This window comes from Leopardus geoffroyi, chromosome B1 (genome assembly GCF_018350155.1).
Source record: "Leopardus geoffroyi isolate Oge1 chromosome B1, O.geoffroyi_Oge1_pat1.0, whole genome shotgun sequence".
Taxonomy (NCBI): domain Eukaryota; kingdom Metazoa; phylum Chordata; class Mammalia; order Carnivora; family Felidae; genus Leopardus; species Leopardus geoffroyi.
The window spans coordinates 141572017-141591201 of NC_059327.1; the positions used below are offsets into that span (position 1 = coordinate 141572017).

General features: G+C 38.5%; 1 protein-coding gene across 1 annotated transcript in view; it reads right to left on the reverse strand.

The window, feature by feature from the left end:
- The window catches only part of FRAS1 (Fraser extracellular matrix complex subunit 1), a 431004-nt gene that overhangs the window by 85598 nt on the left and 326221 nt on the right, over positions 1 to 19185 (reverse strand). The window contains exons 36-42 of the mRNA XM_045473641.1: positions 15577 to 15708; positions 14115 to 14240; positions 11879 to 12126; positions 6068 to 6216; positions 5502 to 5664; positions 3798 to 3933; positions 19 to 209 (exon numbers count right to left, since the gene is read on the reverse strand). Coding sequence (XP_045329597.1) covers positions 19 to 209; positions 3798 to 3933; positions 5502 to 5664; positions 6068 to 6216; positions 11879 to 12126; positions 14115 to 14240; positions 15577 to 15708 — 1145 coding nt within the window. The remainder of the gene's footprint in view (positions 1 to 18; positions 210 to 3797; positions 3934 to 5501; positions 5665 to 6067; positions 6217 to 11878; positions 12127 to 14114; positions 14241 to 15576; positions 15709 to 19185) is intronic.

Below are 19185 nucleotides of genomic sequence, written 5' to 3' on the forward strand. Positions count from 1 at the left end.
CAACCTCAAAGTCTTTACCTCAATGGTGATATTGATGCTGTGGATCTCTGAACGACTGTTTCCATCACTTACATAAAAACTAAAAATGTCATGGGTTGGCTCAATGCTTTCATGAACACTTTGAAAGTAGTAAATGTAGTTTTCCAGGACATCTTGAATAGGGAATGATGCCTCCAGGTCACTGGTGGTTCCAGGGCCAAAACGATCACCTGCATCAACATCAAGAGAGAACTTTTACCTTGATCCCTCAATTCCTGCTTACTAGGCTGAACTAGAAAACATGACACTATTATCAACAAAAGATGAAAATTCATTAGAGGATAAAAATGGAGAATGGAAAGGGCCCAAGACTAGCAATATAAGACTTGGGGTTTGATCCCTGTTTCCCTCCTATTCCTCATCTATACATGGTTATATTTGCCCTGCTGTTTCCACAGGGAATCAAATGATATAATATGCATGAAAGCACTCAGAATGTTATTATTTTATATAGCAAGAATCAGGTTGTTTTGTTAGAAATCTGTGATAAAGTAAATCCTGGGGCAAGTAATGATACAATAGCAAAGGTTCTACCTTGAGCCTTAGTCAATTTCAAAACCACTATGCCTAGCACATCCTGCAAGAGGAAGCCTCCTTCTCTATATAAAAAAAGGCTAACTGTATACCTTTTTATCTAAGAAACCTCCCCTTGGGTCAGAGCTTAGACCCTGGCATGGTACACCAGGGCTACTGTGATGCTCGGGGACCATTCAGAGCTTAGGTGCCATTCAGCGACTGAGATTCTCAAGTATCATTCAGAGCTCCAGAGATAGAGCAGGTTCTGGTTAACTCTACTTTTCATACCAACCCCAACCAAACACTGGAAAAGGGCAAGAGGGAGAGTAAGCACTGTCTACATGACAGATGACTTGTCTCTTTTTTGGTGTGAGTCTCTCTAATTGGTTGATTTTAAACTGTTACCACATTTTCTTCTAAAGAGAGGAGAAAAAGAAAAGAAATCCCCGTGTCTTCAAACATTCCCTGGATACATATCAACAAAGAAAAGTGTATATAGAAGATCTCAAAACAACAAGGCTTTCTTTTTCTCTCTTCCATGGCCCTTTGCAAAGATCAGGTCATAAATCAAAAGGCCACTGACTTCCTGAATTATAGATAGTATCTTTTTTTTTTTTTTTTTTTTTTTTTTGTTAACCTCCCAACAGAAAGACTAGGAATGAAAATGTTTTATTTGTAATTTGTTTGAAGAGCTCAGGACATTTGTTTCTTCTTCAATGACATGAATTTTCTTAGATTTTACCCATCAGTTTAATTCTTCTTGACATCAGAAGCATAACATAGGAGAGTCTAAGTGACCAGTGACCTGATAATCCCTAGGACATACAGTTCAGTGTTTCCAGAAGGAAGTGCTGTATGTAATTCCTTCAAATTTTTATTTTCCCTTTACATTGATCACTACAAATAAAATAAAGGTGGCTTCTTTATTTGGGTCAAAGAGCCTAAGCAAACTAAATGATGCCTAAATATATACTCAAATAGAGTAATGACTTCTTTTCTGTCATTGGAAAACATGCTGTTCAACAAGTGAATCTGTCAGTGAAGCTTTAAGCACCAATCCTTCCAAGTTTTAAAACTGCACCTTCTAGGGGCACTTGGCTGGCTCAGTTGGTACAACATCTCACTCTTGATATCAGGATCGTGGGTTTGAGTCCCATGTTGGGCATGGAGCTTACTTAAAAAAAAAATTTTTTTTAATTGCATCTTCTGTTTTCTCACGTAAAATCATTCTCATTTTGCTTCCTTGCCTTCTTAAGCAGAATATACTATGCACAAATTAAACAGTTCTCAATGCATGCAGGCTATCATTATCAGCATCTATTACTGCCTTGTGCTGGAACACAGTCTTATGTGCCTAGAGGCAACGAAGGTGGGTACTGTTCTGTTTGTGTTGGTACTAAATGAATGTAGAGCCCATGCTGTAGGATTTTATACCTAACAATATAATTATTGTTTCTTCCCGTCTTGCCAGTAAGAAGTTAAAATTGCTTCTAATATTTTTAAAAAGGCATTAGGCTGATCTGTTGGATTCTGAATCTAGGGAGCTGGTTTCATATATACAAAACAGGCTCAGTTCTGAACACCCATGGAGCAAAGGCTGGAGTCCTTAAATTGTCTTGGGATAATTATTTGTACCTCTCACTCCCCACCCCCCCCCCCCCCACCATCTTTTCCTTACTTCCAGGCTCATACTAATGTAGAGCAGTGATTCTCCAGGCATCTTCCTGGGTCAACAGCAGTGGCATCACCTATGAGCTGGGGAGAAATGCAAATGCAAGGGCCTCACCAGCCTCTGCAAAAAGGAACTCTGAGCTTGCTGCTCGGGAAACTGTTTTCACGAGCCCTCCAGGTGAGTCTTACACACAGTAAGGTTTGAGAATCACTTTTTAGAGAGCTGAGGCTTGCCAGAAATTTAACTTCTAGATCAGTGACATACTCCTCTGCATGCATTCCAGGTTAACGTAAAACTGTTAGGAAGGCTTAATAAGCAACCACCCGGAGAGAAGAGAAGTGCAAAGGGGCAACTACCGTTTCATGATTTCCCACCTTTGCCCATGCTCTTCCCTCTGCCCACAGTGAGACTCCCACGAACCCTTCAAGTTCTAGTGCACATGTCACTTCCTCAGCCTTTTCTGCCATCTCAGGCAAAATTAATCGTTTTGCCCTATGTACCTTCTCAGAGTTTGCCCCTCTCCCTGTCCCAGCATTTTATTTATTGTGATTCATCAGTCTTCATATCTGTCTCCCTCTCAAGGCAGGGGCTATGACTCATCTTTACATCCTTTGTATCTAGCACATACATTTGTTGAGATAAATCAAATTGAGGGATAAACAAACTACGTACATACAATGAAAGGCAAGATGGGGAAAGGACCTGAGATTTTCTACAGGAAAACACGGCCACTGCTAAAGGGATTTCTGGTAACCAGGCTCAGATCCCAGGCAACATGCTGGCCACAGACACCTTCAGTGAAAGGCCTCTCCGTGGGAGCTGCTAGCTGCACACCAATTAGAGCCAAGCGCTGGCATTCAGGAATCTCATTGCAGAGGCAGAAACACAGTAACCTGCCAGGAGCTGTCTCAACTGCCAGTCACCTGGGTCTCAGAGGGCCTGGTGGACAGCACACGCCTGCTTGCCTCTCCTTCCTTGTGATAACCATCAAGGGCGGTGGGTCCAGGGCAGATGGTGGAGGGGGAGGGATGTTGAGGAGAGGGTCACAGATAGACAAGCATGCATTTCAATTCATGTCATATCTTTAAAAGGAGCTGGGACATAAACTATGGTTCAGCTAAACGGCAGCCACCTCACAATGAAAAGACAGGAATTTCCTTGACACTCAGTTCTGAGTGTCTCTCCATCCCCATTGCACACACTACAGATCTTCCACCCTGCTCTATTTTTTTGTCATAGCCTGACTTACCTCCTAGCATCTTACACAATCTTCCCATTGGTGGGGCTTCGTATCTGTCTCCCCCTACCAGGATCTAAGGCAACATGAAGGTAGGGGTTTCTATCTGTTTTGTTTACTGATATACCCCTAGTACTTAAAAAGTGCCTGGCACACAGAAAATGCTCAGTAAATTTCTGAGTGAATGAAAGCTTCCTTCTTCCCATTTCCTTGAAATGGATCCATTCCTCTGTTAGTCCTTCACCTCCAGGTTTAGCTAAAGTCAGTTACCTCCTTCCACCGTCCCTTCTTTCTAGGTCCAGAACAATTCTACAGCAAAACTACTGCTGGTACCTGTTCCTGTGTTCTCAATGCAGCCATATTTGGGCAGAGCACTTAGTTTAATGATGGCGTCTCCCTGGAGGTTGTCCTGATCGTCGGCAGCAAAGAAATGGTGAAATGAGAGTGGGGCTCTCCCTCCCTCGTCCACCTAAGAAAGAAAATATTGTACAGTCCTTGGGCGGTTGCACAGAACTGCAGTAAAAAGAACTGAATTGAAAAGTGCTGCCTGGGGTGACCTTCCAGCACCAATTCCACTTCTTTGAGGAGGCAGAATCTCTACAGACGAGATGAAGAATGTGCATGATGCTGGAGCCAGGCCTCTCAAAGCTACACTCAGACACTATGACTTCTGTGTCTCCCTTCAAAGTTGTGCTTCCTTCAGTGATGGATCTGGTTATAAAGCAGCTCTAGCCCATTGCAATCACCCACCTCGGCACAGCAGGATGGCTGCCTTTCTTCCCTATCAACATTCAAAAGCCCGCAGCTACAGAATGATCCATCCTGTTCTCCCTCAGATACTGTGAGGGCGACTGTCCCACAGGTGCTCCCACCCAGGATAAAAGTCCCACTTCTCCCCTTACAGGATATGTTGGTAGGTGTGCAGGAAGAAAGGCCTCACCATACTTGAAAGCAAGGGCTGACCTTAATGTTAAAGAGGCAAATAAATCAGTATAAGTAAAAGCAGCTGCTTGAACTAACTTTTTCTTTTAGGGCCCTGTTTTGTATGCTAACTCTGCAACCTGTCCCTGGTGTTTTTTGCTAGCCTCCTGGACATGACTGAGCCATTTCACTTTGAATAATTCTTGGCCTCATGTAGGGAGATCTACAAGATACAAAGTAGAAGGTCACCCTGACGCTGGGAATGGAGAAGGTCCACATGGGTTCCCCAAGGTATGGAATATCAAAGCCATTTAAAAACAACTCAGTTTTATGAGTATCATTTTCTTGACAAAACCAGAAAAATTCCTGCATTTTTGGTATTATGGTATGTACACAGAGCAGGCCAAGGAAACTGAATTAACTCTTATGGAATCCCTACCATGTGTTGTTATGTACTGGGGGCTTTTATATGCTATTCTGTTAACCATCAGAGCAATCCTCTATATAACAGGAGTAGTTATATTTTAAAGATGAGGAAATGGAAGCTAAGAAATATGTAATTAATTAGACTGGGGTCACTCAGCTAGTAAGTAACAGAACCAGCACTTGAACTCGGGTCTGGGTGACCTCATGATTGGGATATGTCATATGGCCTCCATCCCCCCCACACCCAAGGAACTGTAAATAATATTTACAGTGATTAATATTGACTTAAGAAGTGACTTGGGGACATTGTCCATATCCCATATTTTAGTTCTTACAGACATTAGATGATTAACTCCTAAAAGATATATTACATTTATAATTTCACTCCCACTACTTCACACATCTAGCATAATATACAAAATATTACACGTCTACACGTCTAGCATTTATGCCTAGCACATAAATAGTTTTGACTAAATAATACAAACATAATTATTTGACCTTCTGCATATAATTTTTTCATACTTTTTGAAAAAACTCATGATTAAAAACTGCATATCTTGACAGTATTGGCTAGATACTTTGGGGGAAGAACTTGGCAGCCAGTTCAGGTAGAAATCCTGTATTTACATCAGCACAGATTCCAGTTCTCTATAACACTCATTGTTCATTGATCTGAGAATTGTTTACCGTGATAAGGTCAGCGAAAGCAATGACTGGAGGTGGATTCTCAACAGGAGTGATAGTGATGGTAAACATCTGATTGTCTAGATGGTTGTGGTCCATATCAGAGACAGAGAAATGGAAGCTATCAGTAACCAGATTACCATCAGTCTCATACACAGCTGAATACCTAGAGAGGTAAGGACAAGAATCAAATGAATGAGCTACATGACAAGCCAGGTAAGATGATTGCATCTTTGTTTAAAACTGGAACAATATAGGGGCGCCTGGGTGGCTCAGTTGGTTAAGCGTCCAACTTCAGCTCAGGTCATTATCTCTTAGTCCATGAGTTCGAGCCCCTCGTCGGGCTCTGTGCTGACAGCTCAGAGCCCGGACCTTGCTTCAGATTCTGTGTCTCCCTCTCTCTCTGTCCCCCCCACCTCCCTCTCTCTCTTTCTCTCTTTCTCTCAAAAATAAATAAACATTAAAAAAATGAAGCAATATAATCTTTCAAGGGAGCTATGGGTTAGTTGCTTAAATGTTTTAATACAATTTTTAAAAATTCTGTCAAGTAATACAAAGTGGTTATATACCTAATTTTCTTGTTGTTGATGTCTTCCATTGTGAAATTGGAAACCTCCGAGAGCTCTTCCACTTCAGGTCCTGACATTCTTAAGAGGGCACCATACATGGGCAGAGAATTTAACTGAATCCAGATCTCTGGGTCAGGGGAAGAATCATCCTAATCAGGCAAATATGAGGCAAGACATGAACACACATTTATAGGAATAAATACTTCCTATAAAGTAGTTAAAAATCACATGTGCTTCCTTCTCTGCCAATTGGAAAAGTCTCTTTCCCTTTGTGATAAAGCAACACCACTTTGAAGTGCTTGAAAATCCTAGTATCTATTCCTCGTAAAATGCCTCTTTGATAATGTCTTCTTTCAAGACTAGCTTATGATAATAATGGGGAAATGCACTTTAGGTATGTGTTATTATAAGGGCCATATGGGGTTTCATTGCTATTACAAGCATCTAGTGAAGAACAAAACATGGTCAGAGATAGAAAGTCATCTCTCTATAAACATGGTTGTAGGCTTCTTTTAAGAGTTTCAAAGGACAGTTTGCTTTTTAGACAGAGTTAAAATTCTATTATAACATATAATACAATGATAAATATAATTCTGTGGAACAGAAAGAAGGGAAGTTATTTAGCTTAGTCAATGACTCACTTTAGGTAATATTTGACATGCAAAAAGTTTAGTTTAACAGAAGAATTTAGGAAATCTTACAGATTTCATTCTACCAGGATGGAACCTACAGATACTCAACCCCCAAGACGACCAATCTTAACAAACACGATTTCCCTTTCCTTCTGCATTGTTTATTGAGAAATAAAATTGGCTTTCTGTGTTTCCAAGTGGACAATAGTTGTATATCTCAATGAACAATTTCTTCTTTCTTCAAGAATATTGTGGAAATATCTAAGAGGCAGGCAACATCTTCTTGGAGAGTTTCTCTGAGTCATTCATCTTTTAGAGTAGTTGGCTGTGAACATGGGGGCTCTTTGCACTTTACCACAGCAACAAAAAATATATATATTGCATGGCAAAGTGTACTTTTAAATGCAAATTTCCGTTGCTGTGTTATAGTTATTTGAAGTATGGATCAGGAATGTGCTCAGGATATCTGGTGATCTGGGGCAGGGAGTTTTAGTCAGTTCTTGTTTATACCCCTAAGGGCCTTTTTAAGTTGACAGGTCAGAGCCTCAATGCAAGGTCACAGAATTTTCCATATTTCCTCACATCACCTGACACCAGTAAGGAAGGAAACTCAAATTCATTGAAGCTGCAAACCTTCAGAAAATTTCCCCTAAATTTATACTTCAAAACTTTCTCTACTATTCCACATGGGTTATCAAATACAACATGCAGACTTCCAAAAGACTGCCTCCTAATATTATTATGGGTACCCTCTGAGAGAGAATTTTTAAAAGACAGCTAAGAGTTCCAAAGTACTGTCTTCGGAGATGGTGATAAACTACAAGGACAGAACTCCTGGCTCTTGATTAGAATGAATAGCTTTGAAATTCCACACTGGTAAATTTGGCAAAGAAATGCTTATTTCATGTCAGGCACATTTATTTTAATGTTTCAAATCTCAAGTGACCGGTGGGTTTGAAAAAGTGTGAAATTGGCTAGATATTTTTTTCTTCTGAAAATGCTATCATAATTTAAGAAAATATTAATTATTTTTAATAATTAAGGAAAATGACTACTTTGGCCTATCTAAGGTATCATGGATGCAAAAAAAAAAATTGATAAGAATGTAGACTTTATTCTCACATAATTTTCCTACCTTCCTAACCCTTTTGTATTAGTTCATTTTTCATTTTCTTTTTATTATTTTTACATCTATTGACCCACCAGTCAACACAAGGACTAGAACACTGCTAATTAACATTCATGTATGTGTTCCTCCTTTATCTTGTCATTGGGCTACCATCACCCTGGATCTTGCTTCTCATTTCCTTGAATTTCTTGATATGATTTGATATATTACTACAAAGCATTTTTAGTTGTTTTTAAAAAACTTATGAAAAGACTTTCCCCTTGTGGGACTTCTTACTCAGTAGTGGACTGCTGAGACCCGTCGATATTGTTGTATGTAGCAATAGTTCATCTGTTTCGAGTGTTGTGTAATATTCTATGGAGTAAGTATACCACAGGTTCTATTATCCTGTTGATGGGCATTTGTCTTGTTTCAATATTTTTGCTATTACAAATAGTATCACTTTGAGTATTCTTGGGCATATCTTTTGGTGTACATATGAAAGTTTCTCTTGGATAGGAATCTAGGAGTGGAATGGTTAGTGTATATGACCACTCATCCTCACAAGACTATGCCAAATTCTTTCCCAAGGTGGCTTCTTCAAGTTTACTTTTCCATCAGCAAAGAAACTTCTATAGGTTCATTTCCTCTACAACATTTAAAATTTTAGATTTCTTCCAGTTGAATTGGTATGATATGGTATACAGTCTTTTCGGCTTTTCTTGATGCATAAAAAAGTGATGATATCTTTTTATATTTATTGGCCCTATGGGTTCCTCTTCTGAAATTCTTATTAATGTCTCTTGTTCATCTTATCTGGGTTATCTTTTTCTTCTCAATCTGTAGACATTTGATATATTTTCTTTGTTATTTTTGGTTATATATATTGCAAATACCTTCTTCCAATTTGTAGCTTGTCTGTTTTGTCTATTTCTGGTATGTTTAGGGAAACATAAATTTAATTTTAACATAGTCAAATTTATTAATCTTTTCTTCATAGTTAGGACTTTTTGTTTCTAGTTTAAAAATTCTTCCCCTTCCCAATATCTAAAAATATTTACCTATATCCTACAAAGAATTGCTTGATTTGCTTGAAGTTACTAATCTCTGTGTACAGTGTGAGGGAGCACTAACAAGTTCTTTTTTTACCCATAGGATCTTTTGTGCAGATCTATATTTTAAGTAGTTCCTCCTGTTTCCACTGATCTGGCTTACTATACCTGTTTTATATTACAGTCTCATTTGTAGGTCTGTTTCTGGACTCTCTCGTACATTCTTGTGCTACTACACCGCTTTAAATAGCGCAGGTTTATCATAAATTCTGATATGTGATAGGGCAAGCCCCTGCCCTCCTAGCATTCTGTTTCAGAATTTTGGTCCTTCGTTCTTTATTGTAGAATCAGCTTATCAAGATCCATAAAAAGTCCACTGGGCTTTTGATTGGAACTCAGTTGAAAGGCAGGATCACTTTGCAGGAAAACTGCTATCTTTTAGATATTAAATCCTGTGATTCATGAGTATGGCATGTCCCATCATTTATTGAATGCTTTTAATGTTTTATTTTATTTTTGAGAGAGACAAAGACAGAATGCAAGTGGGTTAGGGGCAGAGAGAGAGAGAGACACAGAATCCGAAGCAGGCTCCAGGCTCTGAGCTGTCAGCACAGAGCCCAAAGCGGGACTCGAACTCACGAGCTGTGAGATCATGACCTGAGCCGAAGTCAGACGCTCAACCGACTGAGCCACCCAGGCGCCCCTATTGAGTGTTTAAAAAAAAAATGTTTGTCGATTAAGTTGTTACAATTTTTTCTGTAGAAGTACTGTCTAATTTTTGTTAGATTTAGTCCAAAAGACATGATTTTATAATGCTATTATAAGTGTAATCATTTTTTAAGTTACATTTAGTGGCTATTTTTTGCTTATGTATAGCAATGCTATTGCTTTGTTGAGCTTCTCTTTGACCCCTTGGTAAATTCTCCTTTTATTTCTAAAACTTTGCTAAGAGATTCTTTTGGATTTTCTTTTAGTTGTACATAGTATCAATTTTCCTTAGAAATTATACATCTTTTTTTACATTTATTCTTAGATATGTGTTATGCGATGTTATTATAGATGGTATCCTATTTTTAATTATTATATTTTTGGCTGGTGCCTAGAAATGCTATTAGCCTTTTAAGATTAATCTCATATCATCCTGCCCACATTACAGATGAGAAAACTAGCCCTAGAAAGCTAAGTAACTTGCCAAGGGTTACTATGCTAGTAAGTGGTAAGCCTGGATTAAAACTCATCTGTTGTAACTACAAAACACCCTTTCACTACTTGTTTACCTGCAGTGTGTAGCAAACTGCACAGGAAACCGCCATTAAGAAGCAAATCACACAGAATCCCATTTCTGCCTTTTGTCTCTCTTGACATCTCTTGCCATTAATGATACTCTAATTAAGAAGAGGCTTGTCTGCTCCTATCGTTTTATATTCTGCTCCATTTATGACCAGCATTTCAGATGGCTTTTCTAACGTTTTTGCATGTTCACTGCAAACTCACTAACTATGCATATCTACAAAAATTACCCCCCATGACACTAAGCACAAAATTCTTCTACAACCCTCAGAGAAAAAGTTAGTATATAACTTAGATAAGTCCTTAAAATATGCTATACTTTCAGCAGGCTAGAATAGTCCTTTTGGAGTCTTTCTGCTCTAGTGGGTAAATTCACATTCAATCAATTTCTGAAAAATACATGTTCAGTGGCCAATGGGCTTGCGTTTTGATATGCAGCTTATAATACACAGTTAATGGGCAGGAACTGCTCCTGGAGAGCTATTTTGGCCTGTCAAACATTTTTCAAGCCTTGGTGATCTATTGATTAAATCTATATTCATACATTTTTATGAATTCATGAGTTTCATAAGATTCAAAAGACCATAACCTATGGTAAAAATCACCTGTCAATTAAGAAAAAAACAAAATCAAAGCTGTTCTGAAGCTCTACTGGACCCATGAGAAGAATCAGGGTGGAATGCAGTTTCCCATAATTTAAGAAAAGACAATTTCAGGGCTAAATCTGTGCTAAAGCAATTGAAGCAATTGTTCCCAGGCTAAGGCTTTATCTTACATGCTACTATTCAGGACTAGATTTTATAGCTAGACTATTTAGCCCAGAAAAGGATTACTTAAAACTATATAGTATTTAAAAAGGAGGGGGATAGGTCATTGGTTGGAATTTTAACATTGATAAGGAAAAATTCAATACTAAGAATGATTACCATTCAGATAATCATCCTTATTTTCAAGGTATTTGCCAAAACTATTCATTATGTTTACATGGATAATTCATGTATGTTTACAATGCACACAACTGAAAAATAAAATTAATTATCCTTATTATCCTTAGCTCCAGAGGTGGAATCAAAGAAAGAAGAAGAGTTTAATTAACCAGGATCACTTAGCAAATTAATACCAGATGGGGAAAAAATGCAGAGTCCCTAAATCTAAACCTTGGTCCCCTAAACACACTGCTTCCTTTGGGACATGGGATGGGGGTGAGTCAGTAATCTTGCCTAGGGAATCTGGCAGAGATGCACTGCCAAAGGGGTGTGCCAGCATTCTGTCTAGAGCTGGCTCTGAGAAAAAAGCTGGTGAAAAGTGGGCTTCTTCTCAGTGGGCCATGAAATATCATAAGTTATTAGTCATTAATCAGACAAGTTCTTCTAAAACGCTCTTTCCTGAAAATTCCCACTCAAAATATTATGGATGGGTCTTCAAAAAAAAAATGGGGACTTGGGTTTTTCTGACACCAGCAATGTTCCTTGTTGGCAGTCACCCATCCCTACACAATCTCATTGTGTTTTCATCAAAGTTTTGCTCGTTCCTTTGTCTGTTCATGAGACACTAGGAGCAGCCAGAGTAAACACTGTAACTCCTTCTAAGAGTAGAACTATTGGGAAAGTTGAGAAAAAACTTCCTTATCTGGCCATATACCTGATGTCCCAAATATTCAGCCATAGCCTTATTTTCTAGTCAGGCCCAGGGATGGGGTGCAGTGAACAAGAGCGGGGCAAGAACTTACAACATAAGCAAGATGTGACCTGGTGATTACGGCCGTGCTTTTACTAGCAACTGTAATGCTCAGAGAGGCGCCGGCAGCCAGCTGAGGCCCTGGGTCCTCTGACAGTGACACCTCCACTCTTACTTCCACGGTTGTCACCGAGGTGCCATCTGTGACTGAGATCTCCATGCTGTCTTCCCGGGCGGAGGAGCCGTCGTGTAGATACTGCAGAGCATTTTTCTCAATGTCCTCATATGTGAAAGTGTCACCTTTTGAGAATAAAATAAAGTGCAAAACCAATTACTTCTGGGAATAACACTTTTCATGTATATAACACCTTTGTTCTCAGGATTTCAAAGTACATATAGGATCATAAACTCTGGGAGTTGTAAGTTAATTAGTCCAACCACCCACCCAATATAGGATTCCTTTTATACCACTCTTGAAAAGGGGTTATTTAGCCTGCCCTTCAACACTTCTCAAGGTGGGAGGCTCACTGTTTTACAAGGTAGCTAATTCTACTGGAGAGGGCTCTAATTTTTGTAAGTTCTTAATCATATTGAGCCCAAATCTGTTTCTGTAAGATTCAGGCATCATTCTTAGTTCTAGCGAATTAAAGGTCAAGCCTCTATTCTTTATGATAACACTTCTAGAATCTAATCTTGACACTAAAATTCTTTTGAGAAAGGTATGAAAATAAATTATGTTTGATGAATCTGTAGAGGTCTTTATTTTAGTTGGGAGTATAAAGTTTTTCTAAAATAAAAAATATCTAAAAATTGAAAAACCTACTTAAAGTTAGACATCCAAACTTTCTAAGTCTAGAGTACTAATTTGTGATAGATTTCATAGGCATTGTGTGAAATAAGTTTCAAGGTCATATAACTTTGGGGAAAATAGGTTTAAACAAAATTTAAAACTAAAAATTTTTGAACTGCAGGATTTACTAGAATTTTAGAATCTTCGATATATAAGTATTAAAGCATTTCAAAATTGTTTGGTCATGGAATCCTTTATGAGAAATGTCCCTTAGTGCCATGGACCCCAAGGATTCTAGAGAGTACAACTGAGGAATTGGTATTCTTGGATGTTATTTGCAATTCTATTCCCTGATAGATTATTGGCTGTAATAATTGGTATTATGAATGAGACTAAAGAATTTATTCATTTTCTGTATTTGTCTTCCAAGCCTTCTCTTTTAACATTGTGTTATTGTGATTTACTGGTGCTAGTGGTATTGAGCCTTAAAAAAAAGTAATAAAACTAATATTTTATATATATCTTTGTATCTTATATATTAATTATACAAATATAAGCTAAATATACTGTTAAAGAAGCTGGGCTCTGTTAATGTTCTTAAAGTAGTTCCCTTAGGATGCTAGAAATTTATTCTGATGACATTTCTTGTGTTCAGTAAATTTTTTAAAAATCCGCCTTTGTGACTCCCAAATGCTGATTGGTTGTTCTTCAAATTCTATCTACCTTCAAGGTCAGAGACTTGCCCCCCTCTCTCTGCAGGGATATTCAAAAGAATGCATGATTACATACCTATTAGGAATTATATAAAGGTTTTGAGAAAGTACAGATTGTTAAAATAAGCATATAGTATTCCAAAGTGATTACTTTGAAAGGGATAATACTCACTTTGATATATATGGGCTGACTATTAAAAATTAGATTAGTTGTGTTCCTTGTGCTTCTCTCTGTTTTCTAAACAATCAACATGTCTTATTTTTTATAATTGGAGAGTGTAAGAAATATTATTTTGGAAAGCTGGTCATATCACCTACCATAGTGTTACATCACAAAGACAATACTCAAAAAATGTGTTTCCTTTTCTGTGGATGAGGATACGTGTAGTTTATACTATCAGAATTTCAGTGCTAAAAATATTGTGAAGATTAACATACCAAACTAAGGAAGACAAATTCATCTTCATGAACAAACCATAGGAAAGTGGCAGCTGACACTTCCTATGAGGTTGTTCTAAATGTATTTACTCCAGGTAAATCGACCAATTGAACTAATTTCACCAACAGCTTGAGGAAACAGCTTCATAGTTTGGGGTGTGGGTGATGGCACAGAGAAAGAAGTCCCAAATATTTCAGCCAATGGGCTAAAAGCTAAAAGTTTTTCCTTTTTCAGTGTCTCCTCATAGTTTGTCCCACAGAGTGGCTTTCCTTCTTGTCTGAGACACATAAAACTGACTATAGAGCAAGAAATTCTCCAAGCAGTCAATGACAGAGTAAGCAGCTACCTGTGGCCATGGGCCCTTTGAACTTGGCTGTGTACTTAAGGAGCACGCCATGCTCTGGAGGTTTCCGGAGCTCAAAGAAGAATTCTTCAGGTGCTATCTTGGTATCTCTTACTACCAGCTGAAGTCCTGCAGTCAGGAGACAAATCATAGCGACAGGTTGTGGGTACGTTAAAAAAAACTCTATGCCCTGGGGTGCCTGGGTGGCTCAGCTACTTATGTGTCCAACTTCAGCTCAGGTCATGATCTCACAGCTCGTGGGCTCAAGCCCTGTGTTGGGCTATGTGCTGACAGCTTGGAGCCTGGAGCCTGCTTTGGATTCTGTGTCTCCCCTCTCTGCCGCTCCCCCGTTCTCTCTCTCTCTTTCTTCCTTTCTCTTTCTCTTTCTCTCTCTCAAAAATAATACACATTCAAAAAAAATTTTTTAACTGTATGCCCTGCATACATTACAGCCACAGGGCAGGCTGGAAGCCATGTTGTAGACAATCTGGTGGTCATCAGAAGGCAGTGTTTAACTCCAAGCAACCACAAAAGAGTGAAAATTGATAATACAGTCAATTCTCAAATTGCAAATAGTTAACTTACTTTTAAAAGTTAATTTATAAGTAGGTAGTTCTTAATTAAGAACACTTTTCATCATCTATACAAATGAGGGCATGGAAACCAACATTAGGTCAGTCCTGACCTGCGGGGGTATGTTTTCTTACAGAAAATGTTCCTAGAAACTGTTTTTGTTTTTCACTATTTATTCCCTTCTTTTTCTGAACCTACACAAGAACAAAATTGTTTTAACATCAGCTGCTATGGCCATGACAGAAGTGAGAAAGAGTAGGGTAGAAGTGACAGTCGGCTTGTTTAGAAATTGGATGATAATTAATTTCAGGCCAATACTCATGGGTAGAAACTGGATGAGGATCTGTAGAGAACAGCTAACAAAACCACAACATCCACTGTTTGCTTTTAAAATGTACTTAGTGAAAGAATAAAGAAAATCCTAAAAAGTAGGTACACTAATAGGTAAATAAAATCACATCCAAAACAACAGGGCCACCTCCTCACAACTTCTGAAGGTTATTATGATCTGTCGTCTCTCCTGTTTCTCTTTACTTTCCAAACAAAACAGGAGCAGTCACTGAAACTGCTCCCCTCTTTTCTGCTCTCTACTCTCCTTTGTTAACTTTGTACTTTAGTGATGGCAACAAATCAAACTCCTGGAGGCTAGAAAATGAATTCTGTGTTGTATTCCATCACTGAATATTGATCTCTGAAGGGTTTATTTCCTTTTCTCTGTGCTGCTTCTATTTGCATGGAAATGGGCGGAGGGAAGGAAACAGGTGAGAATGCATGCACCTTTTGGAAGAGGAGGTCACTACTTTTTGGCAAGCATCAAGAGGTTTAAACAGGGACTGTGGCTGAATTATGGTTCCATTTCCAAAGGCATGTTTCTTTCAGGTTCAGTTCTTACCTATAGAAGAGCTGCCTCCTGGGCTGACCTCAAGCAGTGGAGCTGTGACCTGGAACACAGGCGGGTGCCGATCAGTGGGAAGCAAATGAATGGTGAGGACCATCTCCGGACTTGTGTGATCTCCATCTGAAACTGGAAAGGACACACACACACACACACACACACACATCAACTTGTAGTCTGGTCACCATCAGGCTGCTTCCACAAACAGGTAGCCAGAAGCTTTTTTAGATTACCTTAACACCTTACAGAGATGCTTACAAATGGAAAAAGTAAGCAAGCAAGTAAGATACTGTGGGCTATTCTAACAAAGCTTTTTCTACTGGATAATGAAAAGGCTAAAGGACCATAATAACAAGTCATTCTAAGAAGCAAATTTCACAACAAGGTGATATTGGTAAACACTAGGGGAAAGGAAAGTAACACAAAATCTGCACTCTTAGATGATGCTGGTAAAGACTTATTTTTTTTATTTATGGAATTATTTTTTGACTCCTTCTATTTCAGAAAAATATTTTCTTTCGAGTGATCTCATTTAGAAAAGACATGCCTATGTCTTCTTAGAAAAGAACTTTTTGAAAAAGATAGAAAATACCCATACAAGTTTCTCTAATGGCATTTGTTTGGAAGCAAGCAGACCCGGTTTTTTTTACCTGAACGTTATACACAATGCAGTAAATGGAAGATACTTTTGCGAACAGAACAATGACTTCAATATTTTATTTCCTTGGATTATCTGACATCCAAGTGAACACTGATCACCTGAAGGACACAAAGGCAGAGGTGCCTGGCCCTTGACTCTTCTTTCCCCTTTCTTACCTTACGACACCCTTGTGGGGCGCCTGGGTGGCTCATGTGGTTAAGAGTTCGAGTTCAGCTCAGGTCAAGATCTCACAATTTGTGAGTTGGAGCCCTGCATGGAGCTCTCTGCTGTTATTGAGGAGCCTGCTTTGGATTCTCTGTCTCCCTTTCTCTCTCTGCTCCTCCCCTCCCCACAAAAATAAATAAACATTAAAAAATAAAAAAATAAAAAATACCCTCTCTTCTCTACAAGCCAGGTTTGGAAGAATATGTGTACTATCAGTTCACCAATGTGTTTATGTGTAGTGGCTAGTAAGGAAACTGTACTGTTGATTATATAAACGTGTAATATGCTTTCATATGGGTTGGTTTCCTTCTTCCCTTTCTTCTAGACTTAGTAACAAGTCTGTAGGAATCTGACATCTACTTAAGCAAAGCAAAGCATTACTCAGGGCCTCCTACTAACGACATTTGGGTTTTAGATTTGTCTTTTCCTTGAGAACAGATCTAAAAGATATGGCTGGATTTTATAAGGTACAGAGCAGTCCAGAAATAGCCCTACTGAAGGCCAGGAGACATTACCCTTGTGACATGAAGGTTTTATGGTCCTGGTCATTCAGTTAAGTGTCACAATTATTGCCCCTGCTTCTTTGTTTATGCTCAATCTCCTCTCTGGATCATCAAAGATAGGGACAAATAATTCTTAACTTTGGAGAGTTTGGGGACAAACATAATGAACTTTTCCATAAATCTCAGTGGGTTCTGATTCTCTGAGGTCCCTGGAATCTAAGTTAAGAACACCTATGTTAAATAAAAATCATAGTTATAAGATATAATCTTACTTTTTAAAATTGTTTTATGTTGATATCATTTTTTTTTTTTTTTTTTTTTTTTTAGAGAGAGAGAGAGCGTGCAAGTGGGAAGGAGGGGCAGAGGGAGAGACAGAGAATCTTAACCAGGCTCCATGCCCAGTGAAGAGTCTGACATGGGGCTTGATTCCATGACTCTGGGGTCATGACCTGAGTTGAAATCAAGAGTCAGACACAATTGACAGAGCCATCCAGGTGTCCCATACACTGACTCCATTTTTAAGTTGGGAGAGAACCTCAGGGAGCCTTCCACATCCTCACTTTTACAGAAGAGGGAAGGGGCCCTGAAACTTAAGAGCCTTGGTAATATCACACAACTGTCAGTGTGGCCAAGGTATATCCTTTTCTCTGTAAGTAAATGGAAGAAAGCTATTTTCTGGCACATATTTTATAACTAGAAAATATATCAAGAGGATTCAGAATTTTGTAAGCAAATATAAGAACTTATAATAAAAATGTTAGTAATTACAAGTCTAGGTGTCCCTTTGAGCAACATTTCTGATTTCTCTGAGAAACAGTCAAATTGCCTCTTAAGGTCAGATGCCTCCTGCAGGAACCATTTGCCTTGTGTATTTTCCTTGCTTAGGGCGGCTCTACAGAGCACGTATGCTTATTTTGAAGCAGCCAGGTCAGGAATATCAACTTTCCTTCTCATCTTAGTTGATTAACCAAATGAGCTATTCTCCTTCATTCTACGGGTTAATATCAGGGCTTGGGCTTGTTGCCACCTTAGTTCATTATGTGCCTAATTTAAAATTTTCTCTCACAAAACTCTCCTAAAGGAGATAGCTTCCTTCCTACCAGTTTCCAAAAGTTTTTCTCCTTAAAAAAAAAGGGAACCTTTTACACCCTTCACAACAATTAACTCAAATGGATCATGGAGCTAAATGTAGAATGCAGTAATACTATAAGGCTCCTAGAAGACAATATAGGAGATAACTTAGAAATGACCTTGGGTGATGCCTCTTTAGATACAACACAAAACATATGATCCTTGAAAGAAATCATGGATAAGCTGGACTTCATTAAAATTAAAAACTTCTGCTCTGTGAACAATGTCAAGTGTGTGAAAGGACAAGTCACAAATTGAAGAAAAAATGTGCAAAAGACCCATCTGATAAAGGATTGTTATTCAAAATGTACAAATAACTCATAAAACCCAACAATAAGAAAACAAACAGCCCGATTAAAAAATGGGCCAAAGACCTTAACAGACACCTCACCAAAGAAGATACAAGATGCTCCTCATCATATGTCAGCAGAGACATGCAAATTAAAACAATAATAAGATGCCATTACATACCAATTAAAATGGCCAAAATCTGGAACACTGACAATACCAAATGCTGACAAAGATGTGGGTCAAAAAGAACTCTTATACATTGCTGGTGGGAATGCAAAATGGTACAGCTATTTTGGAAGACAGTTTGGCTTTTTTTTTTTTTTTAAACAAAACTAAATATATTCTTATCGTATGACACAGCACCTGCACTCTTTGGTATTTACCCAAAGCAGTTGAAAACTTAGGTCCAAAGCCTGCACTCAGATGCAGATGTATTTACAATTGCTAAAACTTGGAAGCAACCAAAATGTCCTTTAGTGGATGAATGGATAAATAAATTGTGGTACCTCTAGACAATGGAATGTTATTCAGCACCAAAAAGAAATGAGCTACTAAGCCACGCAAAGACATGGAGGAACCTTAAATGTATATTGCTAAGTGACATAAGCCAATCTGAAAATACCACATTTTTTTTGTCCTAACTCTCCACATGATTTTATTATTTTTTTTTTGATATGAAATTTGTTGTCAAATTGGTTTCCATACAACACCCAGTGTTCATCCCAACAGGTGCCCTCCTCAATACTCATCATCCACCCTCCCCTCCCTCCCACACCCCATCAACCCTCAGTTTGTTCTCAGTTTTTAAGAGTGTCT